Here is a 26,856-nt window from a genome sequence, read left to right as displayed (position 1 = left end):
CAGTCCCCTGTGGCGGAGTCCTAATGTGAGAGCTCCAGACCTCTCATAATGACTCGCCCGATAGGAATCAGCTCACATTCCCACCGGCATTTAATCTCTGCCAGCGCCTGGCCGCTTCCCCAGCTTTCAGGCAGTGGCGGCAGCAGCGAGGGCTGGAGTTAAGGATGGAGGGGGCCCAGCTGGGTAGACAGAGTGAGGCTCTAGGGGAGAGACAGCAGGGAAGAGGACTGAAGGGCTGTGTGAGCTTAGAGAAATCATCTACTTCTCTGGGCTTCAGTTTCATTGTCTGCAAAATGGTCTTGAGGGTGAGGGAAGTGGGGAGAGATCAGGAAACAAGCCTGTGGACCTCCCTCAGATTGCTGAGGAACATTCCAGGAATGGGGAGATCCTGCAGACAGCATGGAAGAAAACCTGGCTGTAGGTGCCCAGATTTCCAGGGCCTAGCCAGAGCTGAGTCCAAAGGGCCTGGAACTCAAGACAAAGGAACAACCTTGGGCAGTATAGGGAAGAGGCAAGAACCCTGAGCTTGGAGTCAGGAGATCTGAGTTCCAATCCTGACTCTTTACCCCTAATTCAGAATGTGATTTTGGGCATCACTTCCATTCTTTGGACCTCTTTCCTTATAAGCAAAAGGAGTCAAATAACTTCCTTCCTGCCCACTTGCCTTTTAGGTGCTATGAACCTTGTGTAATCATGAGTGAGAGCTTTGAAAATCTTAAGTGCCATAATATATGTCTCCTTAGTGTCCCCGTTGCACAACAGCAACAATAATAACTCATGTTTTGATAGCACTTCAAGGTTCATAAAGTGCTTTCCTCACAATGACCCTGTGAATTATATGTGGGAAATAGCATTACCCCCTTTTACAGATGATAAAACTGAGGCTTATAAAGGGGAAGAATGTAGTCACACAAGTAGTGAGTGGCAGGTCTGGGGAGGAAAGGGCAGATTTCTTGGGCAAGAAGTGGAGGAGTGAGCATAGGGCTGGGAGCCTTAGCTAACTCTTCCTCTAGCAGATATCTGGTGACGATGCTAGTCTGTGCCAAGTCAGGCAGATGGCAAGACCTGGCTTAGCTGGCCTCAGCAAGAGTGATCAGGTCTCTTCCCTCCCAGCCCCTTCTATGCCTCGATGCCCCCCATCAGATCTAACCATCTGGGTCCCTTCCTGGGCAATGCCAGGGTGGGGTGGCAGTAGCAATCGTGGATATGACAAGGAGCCCCAGGACAAGCAGATAGATGGTAGGCTGGCCTCTCAATCTTCAAGTACTGGGGAGGAAGGAAGGAAGCCCCATGAGAGATGGGGTGGGGAGAAAGAAAGGTAATAGGACAAATGTAAGCACATTGAGGGTAGATACTTTCATTATTTTTTTTTTAATCTTTGCATCCCCAGTGTCTAGAGTGGTGCCTTAGACATAATAGCAGTTACTGAATGGGTGCTTGTTGAATTGAACTGAATTGAGAGCAGAGCTGGTTTGAGGGACAGTAAGTTCTGCAAATGGGTAGGCGGCCAACCAGGGTCCTTACTCTGTGGGAAGCGGGGTGGGTTGTCATTGACATCAGTAATGACGATGGTAACTGTAGTGGAGCCCGACAAGCCTCCCAGCTGACCAGCCATGTCCGTAGCCCGGATCACAACCTCATAACGCTCCTGTTTCTCCCGGTCCAAGTCAGCCACTGCTGTGCGGATCACACCTGGGAAGGAGCAAAGTTTCAGTTGGGAGGTAGGGGGCTGTACTGGGTCTCCAATCTTGTGGCTCGAAATCAAAGTGATACCTCACTGACCCCTCTTCCTTCTCTGCTCCCCCTCTGCACAAGGGATTCCGTTTCATTTGTCAGAGACTCTGGAAGCTGGGTGAGTAGAAGGGTGAGGCATAGGCCAGAGAGCTAAGACCCTCTCAGTCATTCATAACTATGGAGGACAGAAATTCATCAAATAATCCTGAACAAAATGCAGTTTTATTCACACATCACACACACACACACACAATCTCCACATGCTACTCACATAATGTACACACAACTCATACCCAGTAATATACAACCACATTCACAACTCAATTTCACACACAATCAGCTTGCACAACTCACTGACACATACCCACACATAATTCATATATAGCCCCATAGTTCACACATACATTCACAGAACATTAGAGATGGAAAGGAAAGGCACACACTGTGCATAAAACTTGTACATATAGCACAAACACACAGCGATAAACAAACACAGACACACACCCATACATATTCCATCTTTGTGAACAGTCCTAAGCCCCCCCTCCTATGTCTAGATGGATGTCAGAAGCCCCAGGTTGATCTAACTCCCATATTAAAGAGACAGTCTACATTCTATAAACTGGGCTAAGGCCAGAGCTGGGGGCCTCCTCACGCCTCCAGAGGATGATCAGCTTAGTGCTCCCCCAACCTGCTGAGCACCAGCTGGTAATGGGCAGTGCCTGGGGCTGGGCTCCCCCTCCCGCTACCATTCCTTTCCTGGCTCAGCTCTGACCCCTCTAAGCTGTGAGCGCCAGGTGGAGTCATGCACCAGCTGCCTTTTTATTTCTCCAATAAAACCCAGGCTCCTGGCTCCACAAGCTGGCCCTTGGGCTCTCCCAGGCTCTAAATCTCCCCCAAACGACCCCCAGATTCTCCTCCATTTATGGTGTTGCAGCCTCAGCCTGCTGGGATGTGGCAGCTTGTAGGAAGAGGAGGGTCTAAGCTTGGCCCTGAGATACTGAGCTCTTGGGCAGAAAGGGCTTGTCAGGAAGGAATAGCCATAGTGGGGAGGGCTCCCTGTTCTATCCTGAGAGTTCTCTCACAGGGTTGTTTCTGATAGAGGTTGGGAGGGGTCAGCTCAGGAATAAAAAAATGGGTAGAAGCAAGTACACAGACATAGGGGCTCATAATCCATTACTGCTCTATACCATTTATTCCACTTTATCTCCCATAATACATTAGTTTGTCTCTTCATCTGTGAGCTCCTTTCAGGGCAAGGACTAATTTATTGAGAGACAGCATGTCATAGTGGATGGGATGCTAGACTTGAGAGTCAGGAAAACCTGGATCCAAATGCCACTTAGCTGTGTGAGCTCTTAAATCAATTAACCTCTCTGTTTCCTCATCTATAAAATTAAGAGGTTGGAATTATTGACCTCTAAGTTCCTTTCCAGCTCTAAGTCTATAACCTTGTGGCTATGTTTTGTACTCCTTTGCATCTTTGCCAGGGTTTAGCACAAGGCTGAACATTTAGTTGATACCTTAGTAGACTCTCAAAAAGTGGGTATGCTGACTGACCCCAGGTTTGAATCCATCTCTGAGACTCACTATCTGTGTGATCCTGGGCCTCAGTTTCTTCATCTGTTAAACAGAGGAGTTGGATTAGCTCTCTGATTCAGCAGTTACATGACCCTGGGCAAGTCACTTTACTTCTAGGTAGTTCTCTAAGATCCTAAGTTTCAGAGAAGGTGCTAAGCTGCATTGGTAGAGGGAGTTTTCTCATCTGGGAGTTTCCTATATCAACGAAATCACAGATCCAGTCCCAATCTCTCTGACTGACCTATTGGTTGGTGCAGAGCTGAATGCTCTCTAGACCTGTGAAGGCCAAGAGATCACTTAGACTGTTAGAGCTGGAAGGAGTCGTGGAGAACAACCCACTTATTTTATGGATGACAAAACTGAGGCAGAGAGAAGTAACTTGTCTGAGTTGGGAGCATAGCTAGGACCAGCCCCCACATCTCCTGGTCCCCAGGCCAGTGATCTTTCCCCCATAATTTGGTACCAAGCTCTTCAGTTGGCCATGGGGGAGGGGGTGGCTGCTCAGAGTGAGAAGGCTTCTGTGGGACAACGTGGGATGGACTCCCCAAAGGCAGCTAATCCCAGGGGGATGGTGTTCACTAGTGGAAACCACTGCTGTCCTCTCCTCCTGAGAGAAGAGAAGAGAAAAAAAGGGAAAGAAAGAGGTAGATAGAGGAAGAGGGAGGGAGAGGGAAGGAGACAGGAGGGTCTTCTTGAATCATTAGCAACCAGTCCTGTCTCACTGTCTTGGGATGGGGGGTGGTAGTTAACTGTATAGGCAGAGACGGAGCTATGGTGATTACATATTTTTCCATATTTAATACACACACACATATACATATATACACACGTATGTGCAGCTAGGTGATGCAGTAGATAGAGTGCAGGGCCTGGAGTCAGGAAGACTTAGCTTCCTGAGTTCAAATCTGGCCTCAGACACTTAACTAGCCATGTGACCCTGGGCAAGTCATTTAACTTTGTTTGCCTCAATTTCCTTATTGTGAAAGCTAGGGAAGGAAATGGTAAACCACTCCAGTGAAATGACTGAACAACTATATGTGTGTGTGTGTGTGTGTGTGTATGTGTGTGTATGTATGTGTATATATATATACATATACACATATATGTATGTATGAATATATATAAAACCACTGGAGCCTATCCATTGGTGAATGGCTATACAAACAATATACAAACACAATGAAATGTTACTGCCCTCTAAGAAATAATGACTATGAAAAAATCATATAAGCATGGGAAGACATGAACTGAGGCAGAAGGAAGTAAGAAGCACTGGGAAAACAATATACAATGACCACAATAATGTAAATGGAAAGAACAACTATAGCAAGAAAACTGGGAGCTGCATGCTATATAATTACAATGGCCTAGTCTGGCCTTGGAGAAGAGATGAGGAAATGCCCCTCCCTCCCTTCCTTACAGAGGTGGGGCCCTACAGCTCTGAGACATTCTATCTATATACCATTCGACTCAGTTGAGACACTGGTTAGTTTCACCAAACTGGTTTTTTTCCCCTCGCTTTTTTATTTTTTGATTACAAGGGCTGGTTCTCTAGGGAACAGAAGGAAAAGGGATTTATTCTGAAATGAGGCTGATGTAAAAATAAAAAATATCAATAAAATAGAGATGACGGGGGAGCCAACCTGCTGGAACCTTGAATTAAAGAACCATTTAAGAGGTGGCCAATTCTTTCGTCCCCCCCTGAGTCACTCTGGCCCTCCCTCTCTCCCTCTAGCTGCAATGGAGTGGCCAGGCCTCCACAGGGAAGTCAGTCACCCGGCTAATGGGTCCCAGCACACACTCCTCTAGGCCTTAATTAGACAAGTGAATCCTCATTTACCCAGCATGTCCCTCCTTAAACCGTTGCCTAAGCTCTAGGGCCCAAACAAAAGGCAGAAGTACAGGAAAAGCAGGGAATGGAAAATCCAAGCTGAATTTTTTTCTAACATCTTAGATCTGCAGCCTGATTTAGTGGACAAAGCACCAGATTTACAATCAAAGGATCACAGGCTGAAGATCTGCCTGTGTGACTTTAGGAAGGTCACTTGAACCCATTTTTCTCTCCCTCCTAATTTATGACTCTCCTTTCTGTGGTACTCTTCAGTTTACCAAGCACTTTCTTTGTAATAACTGTCAGATAGAGTGTAAATTGTATTGCCCCCATTTTACAGATGTGGAGCCTGAGGCTGAGAGAAGTTAAACGACTACTAAGGTCACACAGATAATAAGGAGCAGACCTAGCATCTGAATCCAGGTTTCTTGCTTTCAAGTCCTTTGAGTATTGCACCACAGCTGATTTCCTCCACACCCCTATCCTCCTCTCTTTTCTTTCATCCCTCCCCCATCTTTATCTCTAACCAGGCCCCTCTGTCTCCTTAGTCTCTCTCTATCCATCTTCTGTCCCTCATTATGTTCTCTCCTTTGATTGCATCTTACTGTTTTAGAGCTACAAGTGATTTAAAAGGTACCTAGTCTGGTCATCATTTGAGGGAGAAGGAACTCAGGTCCAGAGAGGCCCACATAGTTGTTTAGTATTAAACTAACAGTTTGTTCTTGGACTAATTTGTTTTAATTCTTGAACTAGAATCCCTCCAGCCCTTAATCAGACGGGAAAAGGAAGAAGGGAAACAAACAAAAAGAACAAGGTGGGGGCTTCGGAGGAATAGAGAGTGGATAGAGCAGACAATGAGGGGATGATGAAAGGTGGAATAGTGACAAGAGAGAGCTGGAGGAGAATCAAAGATCTTAAAATCAGAAGGAATCTCAGAGTTATCTAATCCAGCATTTTCATTTTACAAAGGAGGAAACTGAGGTCTAGAGAGGTAAAATGACTTGGCCAACATCACACAAGTAATACGTTAACAGAGCTGGAATCTGAATCCAGATCCCCTTGCTCCAAATCCAGTAATATTTCCAATCAAGAGAAGAGAGAGAGGAATTAATGGAAGGATAGAATGATGGAGAAATCCTAAGAGAAACAGAGGAAAGAAGGGAAGCCCAGGAGAACGAAACTTTTCAAATGACATGATCAGTACACATGAGGGATCTTTTCCCTTTTAATGTAGTTTTCCTCCATTAGAAAGGAAGCTCTTTGAGGGCAGGGACTGTCTTGCTTGCTTTTATTTGTATCCCAGCACAGTGCCCCACCCCATCTCTTCTCTCCTTTCTCTTCTCTTCTCTCCTCTTCTCTTCTCTTCTCTTCTCTTCTCTTCTCTTCTTTCTCTTCTCTTCTCTTCTCTTCTCTTCTCTTCTCTTCTCTTCTCTTCTCTTCTCTTCTCTCTTCTCCTCCTCCTCCCCTCCTCCTCCTCCTTCCTTTTCCTCCTTCTCTTCCTCCTCCTCCTCCTCACCTTCTTTTCTTCTTCTTCTTCTTCTTCTTCTTCTTCTTCTTCTTCTTCTTCTTCTTCTTCTTCTTCTTCTCTCTCTCTCTCTCTCTCTCTCTCTCTCTCTCTCTCTCTCTCTCTCTCTCTCTCCCTCTCTCTCTCTCTCTCTCTCTCTCCTCCCCCTCCCTCCCTCTCTCCCTATCTTTTGGGAGCCACTGGACACCATATGGATGTTGAGAAGGGGAATATATAAACATCTCTCCCTCCCACTTGGGCTTATTTCCCTCTGGGCCCCTCTTGGCCACCCACATACATCAACACCATCACCTACACATACACACCACTCAGTAGCTTCTAAAGATTGAGTTACTGGAGGCTTCTCCATTTCTGTAACCAGCTTATGGAAATTATCATTCTAGGAATAAACATATGATTTAAGCTGGAAAGGAACATGAGAGTTCATCTCATCAAACACTCCTATTTTACATATGGGGGAACCAAGGCCCAGAGAGAGAATGGGACTTTCCCAGGATCAAACATATACTAAGTAGAAGAGTTGGGATTCAAACAGAGCTAGGAACCTTCCAACTCTCCATCTGCACTCTTTCTAATAATTAAGAGCTGTGGGGAACAGGCAGCTATCCCCCTGTTTCCCAGCCCACTCCAACTTTTCCTGAAAATGTTTCACCCCCCAAACTGTGAGAAGTGTGAAAAGCTGTCCCAGATAGTCAAGCCCTGGAAGGAGGCTCTGATTCAATTCCCACTCATGCCCAAATCACTTTAGATAGAAGAGTCTTAGGATCCCCTCACTGGCCCATGGGAAGAACTGAATCCCAGGAAAAGACTAAATATCAAGCGACCTTGATTCCAACCTCAAATTCAATCTAGTTATGGAAATGACAAAGCCAAACCAGGAGCTCTTGTCTTCCTACGGCTGTGAAAGAGGCATAGATTCAGAGATGAAAGGGTCCTTAAGAGGTCATCAAGACCAATCAGTTCATTTTACAGAGGAGGATATTGTGGCACAGAGAGGTTAAGCCATTTGCCCAAGACCACACAGCTAATAAGTGTCCAAGTCAGAATTTGAACCTAGATCTTCCTGACTCCAAGCCCCAACACCCTATCCACTGTCATCCCCTCTATTTTCACTCTGTTTCCATCCTTAGAGTCAATTTTTTTTTAGGGGAGGGGCTGCAAATGTGGCAGACAACAGTCCAGGACACTGATACCCTATGGCAGATGGACTCTAGTCTCTGGCCAGCGACTAACTCTATGTGTAACCTTGGGTCACTTCCACTTGGTAGGGAAAATTTCCTCCTCTAGACTCAATGGTCTCTGAGGTTCTTTCCAGCTATGTTCTATGTGCAGTCAATATTCTATGTTCTAAGGCCTGTCCCAGCTCTGACACCCTGTATTTCACGTTCTAAGACCCATTCCAACACTGACATTCTATTTTCTAAGGTCTTTTCCAGCTCTGAAATTCTATATCCTATATTCTAAGGTTCCTTCCAGTCCTATAAGGTCCTTTCTAGTTCTGCCATTCTATAATTCTAGGAGCCTTTGACGACTGATACTTGACATCTACAATTCTCTAAAAAGTCTGTGGGTTTTCTCAGGACAGAGCTGAGGATTTCTGGCTAGGCTCTTTCTACCACATGGAGGAGGTGGCAAGATTTGTTCTGAGGGGTGGGCTGGGAAGGTGGTGAATTGAGAGGGATTAGAGCTCTCTAATAATTGTGACATGGCTACTCTACCCCACTCCCTCTGGCCCCATTCTAACCCATCCTTCACACTTCCAGGGCCAAGCATCCAGCTGTTTCCCCTCCAGCTGCTGCTGCAGGGTCCACGGAGGGGCACAGCGTGAGATGCCTCATTAGTCACACAAATGCCATTCTTGTTCCAGATGATGGGGGCCACGTTGGGAGATTTGGCCTTTAAAACATACAAGTTAATTTCTCCTCTTACAAGGAGGGCTTTTTCTCCCTCTCTTTTTTTCCTCTTCTCTCTCTCTCTCTCTCTCTCTCTCTCTCTCTCTCTCTCTCTCTCTCTCTCTCTCTGTGTCTGTGTCTAGGTCTGTCTGTGTCTCTCTGTCTCTGTCTTTGTCTCTCTCTCTGTCTCTGTCTCTCTTTTTTCTCTCTCACACCTTCATCTCAAGGCTCCGTTCCGGCTATGCTCCCTGCTAACTGCACAGTGAGAACAGACTGTACCACTGAGCATCTGCTAAATATAGCCCAGAGAATGTTATCAGTTTCATATTCCCAGCTTATGGAATGAAACACGCTTCTGAGCCAGGTCTGGCAACAGCCCTGTTACTGTAGGGAGATGAGAGCCCAGAGGAGGGGACAGAAGGGGAAAGAGGAACCATGAAGGGAGAGTGGATTGGGAGCAGGGTAACCAAGAAGGGACTGGAGAAACTTGGTCCCTCCTTTGGTTTTTTTTTGTTTTGTTTTCGGTGAGGCAATTGGGATTAAGTGACTTGCCCAGGGTCACACAGCTAGTGAGTGTTATGTGTCTGAGGCCGGATTTGAGCTCAGGTCTTCCTGACTACAGGGCCATTGCTCTATCCACTGTGCCATCTAGCTGCCCCTTAGACCCTCCTTTGGACAGGACCTCTCTCTACAGGAGGCCCCTAAGGGTTTCCCAAATCCTGAGAAAGTAAGGGGTTGACTTTGCTCCTTCCCCTATGACCATGCATAATTTCCCTCCAGGACTCAGTTTCCTCATCTAAAGTGAGAGGTTGAATAGGGTGATCCCTGAGGTCCCTTCCAAATTTAAATCCTATGATTTCTTATCTTCTTTTCCACAGGAAAATGGGCTGTCATGGCATATAGCCTGGAAAACAGAGGAGGGAGGCAGTTTAGTGTAATAGTGCTGGGACTCAGTTTCCCAATATGTATAATGAGGGATAACTACTTACCTCACAGGAATGTTGTGAGGACAGTCCTTTGTAAATTATAAAGCACTACAGAAATGGTAGTTAGCATCAGCACAGCCCAGGACATTAATGAGAACAGAGAAACTTCTGAGTCTACAACCACATCTTCTATTTCCTCATTACCCAATCTCTCCTTAACTCCCAGCATTCGGGCTTTCATCTCAATTATGGAGGCAGCATGGTTTCACAGATAGAGTATCAGACTGGAAATTAGGAACACCCACTAAATTCAAATCCTGCCTTAAGGCACTCATTAGTTTTTTTGATCCAGGGTAGATCAGTTAACATCTCTATGCCTCAGTTTCCTATTCTGTAAAAGTAGGTAGCTGGACTCAGTGGCCTCCAAGATCCCCTCTAGCTCTAAACCCCTGATGCTATGATTCTGTGACCTGGGTTCAAAACCTACCTCTGATACTAGCTATGTGACCACCTCTCAGCCTCAGTTTACTTATTTTTAAAATGAGGATAACAGTGCCTGTAGTATCTACCTTAAAGTTTTTGTGAGGCTTACATGAGAATATGGCTAAATCTCTTGGCAAACTTTAAAATGCCATATAAATGCTAGTAATTATTGTTAATTCATCTAAGACCATAGATTTCTAGAGATGGAAGGGACCTTAAAGATCATCTGGTCCAGAGGTTCTCCAAATGTAGTCCCAGATCCTCCACTAAAGGAGAGTGCCCAGGCTAACCATACCTTCGTGTCCTACCTAAGTGCAGCCCTCTGGGCTTCATCTTTCCCCTCCTTTTCAGCTTCCTGTTATGTATTGTCTTCCCCTCAGCGGATTCTAAGCTCCTTGAGGGCCAAAACTATCTTTTGTCTTCTTTGTACCCTAACACTTAGCAGTTTGGGTATTTAGTACCTAAGCACTGTGATGCTTAATAAATGTTTATTGACTGATTGACTCACTAATTGGACCTCTTGGGTTCCCTTTTCAAGGGATCCTTGAGGTGGAAACTATTAATTTTCATAATAATATTAAACCGGCCTAATTTAAGTATTGATAAATCAATCAATCAATAAACATTTATTAAGCACCTACAATGTACCAGGCACTATGCTAAACATGGGATAGATATAACCCACATAAACAAAGATCTCTTTGGGGAAGTTCTCAATATTTCTTAAGAGTGGAAAGGGGAGGGGCATCTAGGTGGTACAGTGCATAGAGCACCAGCCGGGAGTCAGGAGGACCTGAGTTCAAATTTGACCTCAAACCAAACACTTGACACTTACTAGCTGTGTGACCCTGGGCAAGTCACTTAAACCCAATTGCCTTAAAAAAAAAAAGAGTGGAAAGGGGTCTCAAAAAAAGAGAGAATCTCTGATCTTGTCCAGTCTTCTCATTTTACAAATGGAAAAATAAAAACAAAACCCGGAGCCCAGAGAGGAAGTGACTTGCCCAAGGCTATACAACTGGTTAGAAGCAGAGTCAGGATTTCAATCCACTTACTCAAACATTCTTTCCATTAAACACAGGGCCAGTGAAGTCCTACTTGCCAAATCCAATGGCCATTGCTCAGTTCTATCCTCTTCCTCCTCTCTGCCACACTTTGTTGGTTGCCTTGATCAACACCTTGAAAACTTCTCTTTCCTTTGCCTCTGTTTCCTTATCATATTCTTCCCCACTCCCTCTCTGTCTCTTGAGAGTTCCTCTTCCTTTCCCCTCTTAACTTTGGATTTTCCCCAAGGCTCTGCCCTGGAACTGTTTATCTTCTTTCTCTATGCTTTCTCCCTTGGAAACCTTAGCTGTTCCCGTGGCTCAAACTATCACCTCTGTGGATGGTTCCCAAATCTAGACCCTCAACCCTAACCTCTCCTCAAGATTCCAGCCAACATCCCTAAATGCCTACGGGACATTTTCATCTGGATATTCTGCCAACATCTTAAATTCAACATGTCCAGAACTAAATTCACCCTGTTTCCCCCTTAAAACTACCCCACATCCTAATTTCTGTATTCCTGTTGATTTAGAACTACCTGCCCCCCCCTGGAGTCCCCAATATCTAGTGAGTCACTGGACCCTTCAATTCTTTCTCTGCTGTATCTTTGGCATCTGTCCCCTCCTTTCTCCCTCCGTTACCACCACCTGAGCCCAGGCCCATGTCACTTCTCCTCTGGATTACAGTTAACAGCCTTCTAGCTAACTGCTCTCCCAGCTCCTAGTTTCTCCTTTATATGCAGTCAGAGGCATCTTCCCACTTCCCAGTGCACTACTCTGACCATATTATTCGCCCTGTTCAAGAACTTTCGGTGCATTCGGACTACATAAAATACAAATTTGGCTTGTGGATATGGGGAGCTAATCTTTTGGGGGCAAAGAGCAGCAGAAACTTTGGGAATCCAGCACAGGAGGTTGGGAATGCTATGTTTGAAACTTGAACTAGCTGACTGAAAGGTGTCCCATCCTCCTCTTTGTCATTCCCTACTTTCTTTCTGGGGATATGGGCTTCTGGCTGGGCCCGGCTCAGCTCTGATGGCATACTTTCAGAGGCCATCCTCCTATCCCTCTCTCCAACCTTTCTGTTCCTATGTGTCCAGCTTGCTCCTCTACACCCACCCCACTGTTCCCACCTCATCTCTCTGTCCCTGACCTCAATTCTCGACCTCCTTCTTTGCCCCATCTCATTCCCCTCACCCATGGCCTCCATACTATTCCTGTTTTCCTATCCCTCCACCCTACTGCTCCGACTCACCCAACTTTCCTGTTTCCAATTCTCCTTGCTCCTCTCCCTCATCCCCATGTCCTCTTTCCTCTGTTCTTTTGCCTCCCAACCTGTTCTCTCTCATTCCCTTGTCCCCTATCTTCCCATCTCCCTTGTCCACTGTTTCTCTGGGCCTTTGGCTCCCCAGTTAGGTGGCATAGTGGATAGAGCAACTATCTAGGATTCATGAAGACCTGAGTTCAAGTCTGCCCTCAGATTTATATATCCCTGGGCACTTAACTCCTGTTTGCCTCAATTTTCTCATCTGTAAAATGGGGATAATAATAGTACTTACCTCCCAGGGTTATTGTGAGGATCAAATGAGATAATAATTATAAAATGCTTAGTACAGAGCCTGGCACACAGTAATTGCTATATAAATGTCAGCTATTATTTTTATTGTTATCATCATCATCATCATCATTATTCCATCCTTCTCTCTTTTTTTAATCCCTTAATACCTTTGTCCTGGTACCTCCCAAGAGTTATCCTCCATCTTTTCATGGCTGTCCTCCCATCATACTATATTTGGCCTTGGGGAAGGATCGGATTCCTCAGCCTCTTCTCCCTTCATAATCCCCCTTAGCCCACTGGGATCAGTTTCTAGGATACAGGGCCCGTAGGAGTCTGCCATCCCTTCTGCCAAGCACCCTCCACAGAGCTCCTCACCTGTCTTGTTGTCCACAGTGAAGTGATGCTCGCCATCCAGGACACTGTACACCAGTCGTGCGCTGCTCCCATAGGTGGGGTCATCTGCATCTGATGCCATCACCTGCATTACTGAAGTGCCTGGGCCCATGGAGGGGGAAGGTAGGGGGGACCAAGGAGAGACACGGTTGTGAGATCATCTGCCTGGAGCCTGAGAGGGAAAAGAGACTCACTGGGAGGTGTTACTGAGCCCCCACCCCCATCTCCTCTTTGAGTCCTCAGCCCCCTCACCAAGCCCCTGGCTCTCTCTCCCTAAGTTCCCATCACCTCCATGCCTCCTGCTACCCTCCCTCCATCTTCTTCACTCACAGTTCCTTAAGCTACTTTTCAGTGAATCAGAGCCAGATCTTAGCTGTCCCTACACAGTGCTACCTCCTACTCCCTTGACCTTTCCCAGCCTGGCCACTTAGATCAGAGCCATAGCCATACCCTGCTGCCTCTCTCCTTTGGATGGGGATAGGAACAGGAGGTGGGGAGGTGACCCCAATGTCTCAGCTAGTGGGAGTATAGATGGTAGGAGGATGTGGTTAGAAGGACTTGAGTTCTAGGCCTGTTAAGTGCCTCTGAGGAAAAAAACCAGAGGTAGAAGGCATCTCTCAGATTATATAGCCCTATACCCTCTGCTTACAGAAATGGAAGTTCAGGTCCAGAGGGACCAAATCACAGAACAGAGAGAGAAGGGAACTCATGGATCATTTGGTCCAATCCACACCCAAATAAGAATCCTTTCTCCAAAAACCCTTTCAAGTAGTCATTCCGCCCGCAACTGACCTGCAGTGACAGGACACTCATTAGCCCCTCCAGACAATCTATTCTACTTTTCAACAGCTCTAGTGTTAGCAAGTTTTTCCTTCTATTGAGCTGAAAGGCACTTGCAAAAGGTCTTACACTAAAATTAGAGGTGAAGGATGGACTAGAACTCAGGTCTCCTGCATCCCAGGCCAGAGATCTTTTCCTTACCTGACTGTAAAGATAGCCCTGACGTGATCCTTAAGCAAACACAAGATTTAGGCATGGAAAGAGTACTTTTCAGATGAGGAAACTGAGGCCCAGAGAGATTGTCACTTGTCCTAGGTCACATGAGTAAGGTAGCAAAACCAAGATTTAGAACCCAAGCCCTTTAATGATAAATACAGCACTCTTGCCAGTATTGCATGCTGTGACCTCAGTGATGTACCTGCAGGATGGGCTCAGCCAGAGGGTAGCGGAAGGTTGAAAGCTAAGAAGAAACCTGCCTTGTAAGCTTTGTGCTGGCAGAGAATAAGAGTCACTGCCTCTGGACACTGCCCCACAGCTCAGCCTCCTAGGAATGCTGGGAGGGCTACAGAGAGACAGCTCCACCACATCCTCTGTGTCCAGCTCTGGATTCTCCCACCCCCTCAAAAGGAAGAGGAAAGAGGAAAACACAGAATGGAGGAGCATGGGAGAAAGCTGGGGGAAGACACGGTCCAGGGCAGTGGTGCCATCCCTCCCCCTCCCCCCGGGGACCCAGACAGGGCCCCCTCTCCTCATGCACTGCACGTAGCTGGTCGGGGAGAGTATAAATTGGATAAAAGTCCATCAAACGGCTGCAATTAAGTTATTGATTTTCGACGCTGCCTCATTAAACCGAGCGCTTCACTCTGCCTGTCCCCGCCATGGTTCTAATTTGACATCATGTTCAATTTGAGGAGAGCAGAACTTGGGACGTGAGGCTCAGCTGGGGGCAGCTGGGGAGAGGTGTGGGGAGCAGCCTAAGGGACAGATGGACGGATGGACCTCTGAGACTTCACCTGCCTTGTAAAAGAACCAAAGTGTCCTAGAATAAGAGACTGGAACCTAAAGGGAGCCTCAGGTTTTCATAGGGCACTTTGGGTGGACCTCTCGTTTGCCCCATCACATTCTACCTTATCTGTGTACATGTTATATCTATCATTAGTCAATTACAATATCCTTAGGAGGAAAGGACTGGGCTGCTTTTTTGTATTTTTATCTGCAGCACTGAATGTAGGGCCCTCTACATAGGAGGCACTTAATGAATGACTATTGAACTAAATTCTAAATTGAATGTTAGAGATGGAAGGAAACTTAGAATCTGGAATATCAAAGCTAGAAGGGACCTTAAAACCTAGAATGTCAGGCCAGAAAGAAACCTTAGAACATAGACTGACCAAGCTGTTAGGAACCTTGGAGATCAGACTAGACTAGAGATTCAGTCTGGTTGGCCTGTGGATCCCTTCTTAGAGAAATCTTTTTTACATGCATAAAATAAAACACATAGAGTTACAAAGAAAACCAATTATATAAATATATAATTTTCTTCACAGACCCCTGATATCTATCTGTGGACCCCAAGATTAAGAACCTCTCAAAAGTCTCATTTTACAGATGAGAAGATGCATCGAGATTGGGTAAGTGATTTGTCCAAGCTCACACAAAAAGTTCAGGGGAAGCTTCCAGATCTTAGTTTCTATATTTGGAAAATTAAGGATTTATTTAGACCACCCTGAAGGTGTCTCCTGGCTCTAACTCACGTCCCTGCCAGAGGGACCTCATCCCCTCTGCCCTCATGCCCTTTTGCATGCTCCAGGTGGGAATGAGAGATCGGAATATCTGGGATTCCTGAGTTTCCCCCTCCCCAGGCCTTGGCCCATCTCATCCCAGCTGTTACTCTCCTTCCCCATGGGCAGCATGGTCTTTAAGCTGTCCTGCCAGTCCAGTCCAGAGGTGAACCCAGCTCACTGCCTGGCCTAATGAGGAAGTGTCTGGAAATGCTACTGCAGCATTTCTCAGCGAGCTCCCTTCCCACCCTCCCTCCCTCCCTTCCTCCTTTCCTCTGTCTCTGTCTCTCTCTCTCTCTCTCTTCTCTTCTCTCTGTCTCTGTCTCTTCTCTCTCTCTCTTCTCTCTCTCTCTCTCTCTCTCTCTCTCCCCCTTCCCTCCCTCCCTTCCTCCCCCTTCCTTCCTTTCCTCTCTCTCTCTCTCTCTCTCTCTCTCTCTCTCTCTCTCTCTCTCTCTCTCTCTCTCTCTCTCTCTCTCCCCCCTTCTCTGGCCCTTAGTGGGGCTCTCATTCTGGAGAGACATATATTTCCTGCTTTGTCTTTAGCATTTCTTCTTTCCCTCCCCACCTACTCCTCTCCCTCCAACCCCCCCCACCCCACCTCTGCAATGCACCTCCCTCTCTTCAATTAAAATTGGAACCACTGACTAGGAGAAGGAGGAGAAGAAGGAGGAGGTATGTGATCTTAGCATCCCAGGGAAAGGAGGATGGGGAGCAAAGAACCAGGAGCCAAGGTTTAGGGTAGGAGTGGGAAATACAGGTACCTTAGCCAATGAGATTCTGAGCCTCATACACCAGCATCCCAGTCTGAGTTCTCCTACTTTTATGACCTTGGTCAAGTCACATTCATTCTCTGGATCCCAGAGTACCCCTGGCTAGGGTGTAGCAATGCTATCTCCTGTAGAGGGGACCACCAAATTCAATATACATTTGGCACGGTCTTTCCAGAATCTATCACCCTGATATTGCTAAGGGGTAGAAATGCCATAAGACTCAGGAAAATTAGCTTAGAGGCAGTTAGATGGCATGGTGGATAAAGGACTGCACTTGCAATCAAGAAAACCTGAGTTCAAATCCAGCCTCTGACACTTACTAGCTGTGTGACCCTGACCAAGTCATTTAACCTCTGCCTACCTCAGTTTCCTCATATGTAAAATGGGGATGGTAATGGAACCTGCCTCCCAGGATTATTGTGAGGATCAAATGAAATATCCGTAAAGTGGCTTGTTAACTTTAAAGTACTCTATAAATACTGGCTATTGTTATTATTAGAGATGGACGAGGATCCACAGTATGCAGCAAGAAGATTGCCACAAAAGAAGTGCTCCATTTGGAGTCAAAGGACCTGAGTTTGAATGTTAATTTGATTACCTTACTACCTTGGACAACTCCTCTCATTTCTCTGGGACTGTTTCCTTATGTGCAAGATGAGAGCTAGCTGGACTACACGATATCAAAAATCCTATCTGTGTGTGTGTGTGTGTGTGTGTGCGTGTGTGTGTGATCAGTATATATTTATTTCTATGGTGTTTTATGGTTTCTAAAGCATCTTCCACAGTCACGATATAATTTGATCCTCCTAACAGCCCTAGAAGGTAGGCAGTGTAATGCCATGTAAGGAAAACCACAGAAGCCAACATTCCAGCCCAAATGGGCTACTCAGTACTTCCTCACCACATTCCATCTGTTCCCCCAGGCCTGGAATGTTCTTTCTTCTCATCTCTGCTTCTTGAAGTCCCTGGCTCTCTTCATGGTTCGACACAACTTCCACCTGTAGGCTGGGACTTTCTTGATCCCCTGTGCCCCTCAGTTGTTAGGGCTGCCCTTCCCCCCAAAATTATTATATATTTTATATTCAGTTATTTCTGCTCCTATTGTCTCCTCCCAGTAGAATTTCAGATCCTTGATAGTAGAGACAGTTTTTGTTTTTGTTTTGCATCTCCAGAATGTAACATAGGCACATATTACATGTCCAACACATGTTTTTTGAATGGAATTAAATTGAATAAGATCTGTCCAAGAATGGAATAGACCACATTAGGAGACAGTGAGTCCTTTGTCAGTGAAGGTCTTTGAGCAAAGGCTGCACAACCACTTTGGGTAGATATAAAGGCCATTCCTGCTCAGGTACTGATTAAGTAATTCTGAATTTCAAGGACTCCTTGGCTATCATTCCCATTTTCTGGATGTGAAAGTTAAGGCTCAGAGCAGTAAAGTGACTTGTTTCAGGTCGCACAGGTAAGGGGTGCCCAAGCTAGGACTGAAACAGTAGTCTCCTGGCTATAGCTATCAAAACTGAGCAGGATTTCCCCAGTGGAAGCTCCTTTAAAGCACAATGTAAGTGCTGGCTACTATTACTATTGAACCCTCAAACTCTTTGCTAAACGTCCCAGCCTGAGCCCGGACACAGTGCGAGGGCATCCTAAGGGTGGCCTATTATGTAGCATCCCAAGGACCCCATCATACTGAGTCCTCTAATTACGGGTGATAGGGGCCGGACAGAGATTCTTGTTTGACATCCGATTTCTGGACAGGTAAGAGGGCATCCCACACTCCATCCTTAAGAAGTGGTCATCTCATCTTTGTTTAAAGATCTCTAGTGACAGGGAGCTTATTCCCTCCTGAGGCAGCCTTTTCTACTCCTGAAACACTCCAGGCCTCAGGAAGGTTCTCTTCCACCCACTGCTCCTGGTTCTGTCCTCTGCAACCAAACAGAACACGTCTCATTACTCTTGACCATGCTAGCCCTTCAGATACACAAAGACAGCTGCTATATCACAAGATCATAGTCTGAGAGCCGGAAGGGGCCAGAGATCATCTAATCCGACATCTCCTCCCCTACATTTTATTGATAAAGAAACTGAGGCCCAGAGAAGTTGTGACTTTTTGAAGATCATGCAAATAGTTCTGGAGGTGGGATTTGAACTGAGGTTGTCTGACCCCAGAGCCCACACTCTTTTCACTACACTCTGCTGCTTCCCCACTTAGTCATCTCAGGCTTGATATCCTCATTTCCTTTAACTATCAAATAGTGTCTTCTCTCTCTCCAAACTCCAACCTTGCCGGGCTATTCACACTCCTTTGTCTGTCACGGCACCCAGAGCCAAAAGCAGTACTTCAAACACAACATGACCAGGACCGAAGAGGGCTGGACCATCGCCTTGTTCTGTACACTAGATTTTTATTTACAAAATGAAGCTCTTTTTGCCTCCCAGATCACTAAGCTGCCCCTTAGCAGCCATGTACTAGTATTGGGACAGCTGGGGGTGAGGAAGGAACTGGTTCTGCCTATTCCCACTGGCCTAAAGAACCTCAAATAGGATTTGGGTTTTTTTTTTCCTGGGCCCATCTCATCCCTGCAGAGCACATGCTCCCCAGTTACAACTTGGAGACTTGGGTTTCTTTGTCTTGGTTTCTTTACTGCTCTTACTGTTAACTGCTCGTACTGAAAGATCGCCGGTATTCACCTTTTTCCTAGGTAGCCTACCCCAGCAGTATCCCTCACGCAGGATTCTTCCCATTCAACCCCCTTGCACATGGCAGGAACACTCTCCACTGCAAACACTTGCCACATCGACACCCCTCCCTTGGAATCATGGCAGATCAACACTAGAAATCATCTGAGAATGTGGAGCATTATGGGTAGAAATCACCTTAGAGACCATCCCAGCCAACTCCTTCATTTTAGTGAGGACACCGAGGCCCCGTAGAGGCAGCAACTTGTTCAAGGTCACATAGCTAGGTTCTAGCCTCAGCACTCAGGATAGAACCAAGGTCTCTCTCTACGTCATCATGTGCCGTCAACCCAATGGGGCTGCCAACATATCAGAAATGATGGATGGAAAAGTCACCTGTCATTCTGCAGAAATGTAGTTTAAGGTCCCTAGGGGGATGGAGGACTACTATATGATTTTCAGCAAATGACTCTAGGCCTTAGTTTATCTTTCTATAAGTAAGAGAGACAGGAGAGAAGATAATTTTTATTTTCTGTGCCTTTACCAAGCCTTCTCATATTTTGACAGGCTAGTTCAAAGCCCTCCTCCTCCAGGAAGCCTTTCCTAGTCATTCTTATTTATGCCAATTTCTTCCCTTCCTAACCATCAATACTATGGTAGCTAGGTGGTACAGAGGATAGAGCAGCGGGAGTCAAGAAGATCCGAGTTCAAATCCAGCCTAACATATTTACTAGCTATGTGACCATGGGCAAGTCACTTGACCCCTGCTTGCCTAGTAGTACCTCCCTTCCAGTAGTACTTCATCAAATGAGATGGTAATTGTGAAGCACTTAGCATAAAGCCTGGCACATAGTAAGCTCTACATAAATGTTAGCTATTATTATTATGATTATTATGAAGCTGAATGTAAAATTGTATTCAAGTGTCAACTGTCCAGGTGGAGAGGACATTGGACACGAGAGAGATTTTAGCAGGTGGAGATTGGGGCGGGGGCGTGTTGGGGAAAGAGTTTGTCTAGGTGAATGGAACATCCTGAGCAGATAGGAAAGTGGGAAACACATACATACATGGATGTAGCTAGCAATCCAGTTTGATGGAATGTAGACAAAATAACAAGCTCCACAGTGCTCTGGAGATTACAAAGCACAGAACCCCAGGCACAGTATTGCAGGAAGACGACCAGACCTGGTGCTAGGACACCTTGGGTTCAATCCCAGCTCTGCTACTTACTGTCTGTGTCACCATAGCCAAGTCATTTAATATCATTGAGTCTGTGTCCTGGTCTGTAAAATGACCATTTGTCTGTCTATCCATAATGCCTGGCATACAGTAGGCATTTAATAAATGCCTACTAATGAATATATGAAAACCTACCAGAATTGTTGTGCAAAAATTGTGTCACGAGCTTAAAGTGCTCTAGGATTGTATAATTAAGAGAGTTAACATTCCTGATCTTTCTAAGGATCACTATATGATACCAATTTACAAAATCCTTACTACATTATTAACTTGATAGGGGCAGGAGGTAGCTATTACATTGGACACCATAAGCCTGCCCCAGGAAAACCAGCCTAGAGAGATGAAGTGGCTTCCTAACATTATACAGCTAGGAAGCATTGAATGGAGCCAGGATTCAAATCCAGTTCCAGCATTCGGTTCACTGTGAGATAAGCCTGGAAAGGTGATTTGGGACTAGAATGTGGAAAGCCTTGAATGTCAGGGCTCTCTGGCCTTTTAGGGAATGGGGTGTCACTGATGGTTTTCTCCTCTTGTCCCTCTCTCTGGTTCTGGCTCTTCCCCAGGCCCCTGGGGACCTCGTTATCTTGTGAGTGTAGCACTCAGGGACCAGAAGTCTTTTTGGATGTTGCTTGATTGGTAGGATTTAGAAAAGAAAAGGTATCACCAGGTCAGTAGTCCCTACATAGCAGGGACCCTCAAAGGAACACCCTGGTGGGTACTAGGTGCAGGAAAACAGGATTGAGAGCTGGAAGAGACCATCAAGGCCAATGCTTTCATTTACAGATGAGGAAATGGCTTGCTTAAGGTCCCACGGGCAGTAAATAGCGGAGCCAGAATTTAAATGTTGTTCCTCTGATTCCAAATTGAGGTTGCTTTTCCCCCCTATTTTTTATTTATTATTTCTAGTTTTCCTTTATATTCCTAATTATGTGGTCTCTTTCCTCCAGGGATATGAACCTTCTGAGCCATATCCAGACCAAGCCATCTCCAATCCAGACTTTAGTCCCATATCCTTCCCACCAGATACCTGGTTTCTGCCCCTAAAACCATGGTAGGCTCTGGTAAATGAGCATTTACCTTATCTTGCATGAATGCAGGCCTTCAATTCACTTATTGGACATCATCAGACATGTTACAACACGTCCCCACGCCTGATTTTCAGAACCCTGTAAGAATTGTCTTCTCCTTTAAAGTGTAAGCTCCTTGAGAACAGGAATTATCTTGCTCATTTGTGTTTGTCTCTCTAGTGCTTAGCACAGAGCTTGGCACTGCTCTTTCTGTCTATCTACCTATCTATCTATCATCTATCTGTCTGACTCCTAGATTATCTGGTCCGGTTCCCTATCCATGCTGCCATTTCCAGGTCAGCTGGGCCCTAACCTAGCCCTGGTGATGGTGAGAGGGGTGTCAGGAAATGCAGGGTTCTTGGGCAGCCAGAAGGTTCATGTTCTGTGTTTGACTGAAGAAAATAACATTTGAATAAAAAAAAAAGAAAAAAAGAAAATGACATTTGTTTCCTGACTTAGAAGATTTTAACCTCTTACCAAAATGTCTGCAGCTAGCAGGGACCATGACCCCAACAAGGCTTAGCAGTCCCACTGCGGTTGCAAGCAACAAATGACTAAGAGGAAGAAGAAGAGGAGGTAGAAGGAGCAAAAGAAGAGAATGGGAGAATCAGATGGAGAGAAGGAAGAAGAAGAAGAAGAAGAAGAAGAAGAAGAAGAAGAAGAAGAAGAAGAAGAAGAAGAAGAAGAAGAAGAAGAAGATGACGATGACATAGTTTGGCAGGAGAAAGTGGAAGGACAAGATGGGGATGGGGAAAGAAAAGTATGAGAGGGGAAAAAGAAGAAAAAGGAAGTGAGGAAAAAGAAATGGAGGGAAAATTCATGGAAGAAGAAAAGAACTGGAAGGAGCAATACAAATCAGGGGAAGAAAAAGAGGTTGAAGAGGAAAAAGAGGGCAAGAAGGAAGAAATGAAGGTGGCGAAAGAGGGGAAAAATATGTAATAATAATAAAAAAATTAAATCATAGTGCATGACTCAGTAGTTCTTTGAGGTTGTTTACAAATGCTTCTTTTTGATAGCCTCATGGGAAAGTCAGAGTAGAGATTATTACCCCCATTTTAAAGATGAAGAAGTTGAGCCACTGAAACTCAGTCCCCTGCCCCTAACAGTATTCAGCTCAGTCTGTGAATCCTTCCTTGCTTGAAATGCCTCTAGGAAGCAAAAAAACTGGGTCATTTTTGTGGACAAAGCTGTGATAAACCTTTAGAGTGTTCCATCTACCATCTTCATAGTGATATAGCCGCCAGGCCTAAGTCTGTCCAGGTAGACTCTTCCTTCATTGGTCAGCCCTGGTCAGGGAACAGGGAGATGGGAGGAGGCACAGACATGAGAATGAGTGCTTCAAAAAGCCACAGAATATAGAATATATATCAGAGATGGAAGGCACACAGAGTGTGTCACTTAGAGAGTGACCTTAAAACATAGGCTTTCCGGATGGGAGGGACCTTATACCATAGAATGTCCAAGGGGGGTGGGGTCCTAGAACACAGAGTGGTAAAAATGAAAGGGACCTTGGAACACAATCTCAGAAGCAGAAGGGACCTCAGACACATGGGCTGTCAGAACTGGAAGGGGCCCTAGAAATTATCCAGTATAAGCCGCATGTTTGACAGGAATCCGAGCTGGGGGGACTTCCCAGACTTATACGTAGCTTTTCAGACTTTTTAAAAAGAAACTCCATCCCTGCCCTGTCTTTCTCCATCACCTGCAGCTGCTATAACTGCTCTGAACACTTTCTATTAAAAATTAAAAACCACTTGTCGAGGCCCCAGGAACGTTCTGATTACACAGGAAACAAGCCTCCTTCTCAAGCTCTTCTCAGCTCCCTCGGTGATCATCACTCCTGCAGCCAGCTCACTATGCTGGCCTCAACCCCCGGGCTTCAGACTGCACAGCCTAATCTAGACGGATGAGCTTTGGGAGACACAGGAGACTTTGGACAGCAGCTGAGGGGAAGAGGCAAAGTAGGAGAGAGAGGGGAAGGGGGGCGGAGGGAGATGCAGGCAGCAGGATATGGAGATGGGGACAGAGGAAGACCCAGGGGAGATGAGGGAGAGGAGGGGAAAGGGGCAGGGAAAGAGAAGCAGGGATGGAGGAGGAATAGAAAGAGAGAAGTGGTGGGGATAGTAGGGGCAGCAATGGATGGGGGTGGGGGGAGCACAGGGCCAGGTACTCCCCCCCAATTCTTCTTTTCCCTCCTTCAGGAGATGGCCTTGGGTGATGACCCTCCAGCAGTAGCAACAAGAGTGTTGAGCAGGACACACTGCTGAGCTCCTGAAAGCAGGAATCGTCCATGAGCCACCAACAGTTACCAATTAGTGTGTCCAGAAGCTGTGGGTACCCATCCAGCCCAAATCAGGGATGATTTTAGCTTCAGCCAGTGTGTGGGGTTTGGGGGTGGCTAGGATTTCTCAGCTGTTCAAACATCTGTGGTTACTAAGACCTCCTGACTATTCCCATCCTCCTCTGTCGGGTCTGGCCCTCCCTCTCCACCACTGTAGGGCAAAGGGGGTAAGAGAAGGCCAATGTGAGACTTGGTCGAGGCAGTTATGGACCCTCAGGATGGTCAGGCCTGGGAGGTAGGACCAAGTGCACCCTTGGAAAGAGGAGGCACACCCAGGCTCCTAAATCCTACTCATAATATCATGATGCATTATTGGTAAAAAGGGACTTTAGAACAAAGGATGTTAGCACCTAAAACATAAACTGTAGGATGTAAAATGTCACTCTTAAAAAGGATTTTATCCCCTCAGATGCTAAAACATAGGACACAAAACTAGAAAGGACCTTAGAACAGAATGTTAGAGCTGGAAATGACCTAAAAAGATTATCTATTTCAAAGCTCTCATTTTACAGCAAAGACAATTGAGACCCAGAGAAGGAAATTGACTGGTCTAAGGTCATAGAGCCAGCTAACAGAAAAGACTGGCCTAGAACCCAGCCCTCCTGACTCCTGGATCAGGGCTTCTTCCCCAGACTCAGAATTGTAATTCATCGGCTGTTGCTCTCAGCACTTACATTAGGCCTACATTAAGTAGGATTGATGATGCTGCTTTGATTAGGATTTTATTGTGTTACTCTTGGCTTCCAGCAGGAGAGAATCAGATCCCTAAATGCCCCAGACCCAGGTTACTAATTCATCCAGAGAAGACCCTGACCTCCCCCCTTACACACACACACACACACACACACACACACACACACACACACACAAACACACACACATACACACACATACTCCTCCCAGGTCTCATCATCCCTTTTTGGTTCTGGACCTCCACGGTCTTTCAGGGGACTCAGAGTGCCTCATCTCTATGGCACCCTGAATCCAGACGCCTGGACAGAAAGCTCTTCTCTAAAGGGGGCACAGAGGCCTCTGCCTGCCCCTCCTCTTGTACTCCCCTGCCTTGGCCTCATTCTTCCCCCTCCCCCAGGCCTGGCCCCTCTTGGTATTGAAAGCCAAGCACTGTTGCTAGGCGAAGAGATATTGCACATATAGATCTTCCCGGACTTTAATTAAAAACTTCTTTAGAAGTTGTCTCTGTGGACGCTGGGCACGATTGATTCCACGTCTGGCCCCTGGGGGCTCCCTAGCCAGCCCTCTCCCTGGTCACTGAGTCAGCCTTCTTCCTGTCATTCCCAGTGGAGACAGTGAGCCAAGACCCAGCCTAGGAAGGGGAAGGGAGTCTTCTGTGGCCAGGTGCACCGATACCCTCATCCTCCTTGATCTTCCTTCATGTCAGAGGTCTTCAAAGATGGTGCTGGTCAGGTTCATTTAGGCCTGACCATGGCTTCTGGTTTTTTTGTACTCTTGATTCTAGCCCTGCCAATAACTAATTCACAATGTGACCCTGGGCAAATTGCTTCCTTTCTGGACCTCACAGTATGGTGAAAGAGCAGTGGCTTTGGGGGTCAGGGGTCCAGAGTTTAAATCCAAGATGTATAATTCACTACCTCTATGAACTTGGCAAGCCACTTAACTCTCTGGTCCTCTGTTTCTTCATCCATAAAATGAAGGGGTTGAAAGATATGATTTCCTGTCCCGCTCTAAATCCAAAGATCCTATTTCTTTATCTGTACAATGGGTTTTATTAGGCCAGATATTTACTAAATCCCTTCTGGCTCTAAAATTCTGTTGTTCTCCAACCAATGTCACTCCATTCATTCATTCACCAGAGCACAGATTAGAATGATTAGGAGTGCAGTAAAAAAAACATTGAGCTGGTAGTCCAGAGGTCTGGGTTCTCATTGCAGCTTCCTCATTGACTAGCACTATCACCTTGAGTAAGTCCCTTCTCCTCTCTGGGCCTGATTGAGTTTCCTTCTCTGGAAAATGGGAATGATCCTGTCTGGCCTTAAATAGTCTTCTGAGGATAAAATGAGATAATGTATTTGAAAGCCAGCTGGAAAAGTTCAAAGTGCTGGAGGTTGGTTGTTATTATTCAACGAGTGTCTTGGGAGGCTCTGACTGCATTACTGTCTCCCCTGCAGGGAGCTGCTCAGAGCGTGGAAGGGATGTCTGGGAACCAAGCTCCCCCATCCATATGCACCATTTGGCAAACTATAGCCCGTTGGGCTCCCATTCAAAATTCTACTTGTGACAGGAAAGGGAGAAGGGGCCGGGACCGTCCTTCCCTCTGCCCAAAGACAGGGCTCCAGTAGCATGGGAGATGCAACACATCACAGAAGGTTATTACTGGCAAGGCAGGGATGTTAGCATAGATGAACACAGACTATGCAAGTGGGAAAGGGACCTCAGAGTCCAACCAGCTTGAGACCTTCATTTTACAACTCTTACAATTTGGAGCTGGAAAGGATCTTAGAAATCAGCTGGTCTAACTAAATTTTACAGATTAGACAACTGAGGTTCAGAAAAAGGAAGCAATTTGCCCCAGGGTAACACAGTAAGCAGACGGAGCTGGGACCTGAAGTCAGGGCTAAGGCTCCCTGCCTACTTCTGGCTGCCCCTCCCTCTCGTTGGAGTACTGGCCCATCCGAAGCTGCTCCTCACACTCCCCCCTTCCCTTTTAACTTCTAAGCATGCTAATTTGCAAGGATTGCTGCCTTTCATGTTTCCCAGCCGTATTTCCCTTCTCCCTCTGATCTCCAATTTTGCACAGACACTGTTGCCTCTCGTCGGCCGTGTTCCCATCATTTGGTGATCAGGCAACTCAGTAAATGTGAGTGATTTTCAAAGCTGCCTAGATCCTTGTCAAATACCCTGGTGCCAGGATTGCTTCCACTTTAAAAATTGCTGAAGTAAAATAAATTAATTTCATTTAATTTCCTTCCCCAGTGATCTTGCTGGTTTATTTGGCTCCGAAGTCCACCCACCCACCCAGGAAGAACAGCCACAGTACCAAGGATTATCCCCAGCTCTTCACAGGGGTCTGTGCCTTTGCACCCTCTCCCACCAACCTGGCCCTTCCATAGCCATGGAGGTTATCAACTCAATGTGAACCAACCTCAGCTACCCCTTCAAATATGATTGTCCTCACACCTCCCATTGGGTCTTAAGATTTAGAGCTGAAGGAGACTTTAGCTAGTTCAACGCCCTCCTCACAGAGAGGGAAAGTC

At 46.1% G+C, this 26,856-nt stretch overlaps 1 protein-coding gene and 1 long non-coding RNA gene across 2 annotated transcripts in view; one reads left to right on the top strand and one right to left on the bottom strand.

The window, feature by feature from the left end:
* LOC144455903 (uncharacterized) overlaps positions 1-15,768 on the top strand; it is a 44,446-nt gene extending 28,678 nt beyond the window's left edge. The window contains exon 3 of the long non-coding RNA XR_013484741.1: positions 15,291-15,768. This is a non-coding gene — a long non-coding RNA (uncharacterized LOC144455903). The remainder of the gene's footprint in view (positions 1-15,290) is intronic.
* CDH22 (cadherin 22) overlaps positions 1-26,856 on the bottom strand; it is a 147,675-nt gene that overhangs the window by 43,281 nt on the left and 77,538 nt on the right. Inside the window, 2 exon segments of the mRNA XM_078150057.1 lie at positions 1,525-1,692; positions 12,946-13,065. Coding sequence (XP_078006183.1) covers positions 1,525-1,692; positions 12,946-13,065 — 288 coding nt within the window.

This window comes from Phascolarctos cinereus, unplaced genomic scaffold, assembly GCF_003287225.1.
Source record: "Phascolarctos cinereus isolate Bilbo 61053 unplaced genomic scaffold, phaCin_HiC Scaffold_2;HRSCAF=192, whole genome shotgun sequence".
NCBI lineage: Eukaryota > Metazoa > Chordata > Mammalia > Diprotodontia > Phascolarctidae > Phascolarctos > Phascolarctos cinereus.
This window is presented reverse-complemented; position numbering and strand designations above follow the sequence as displayed.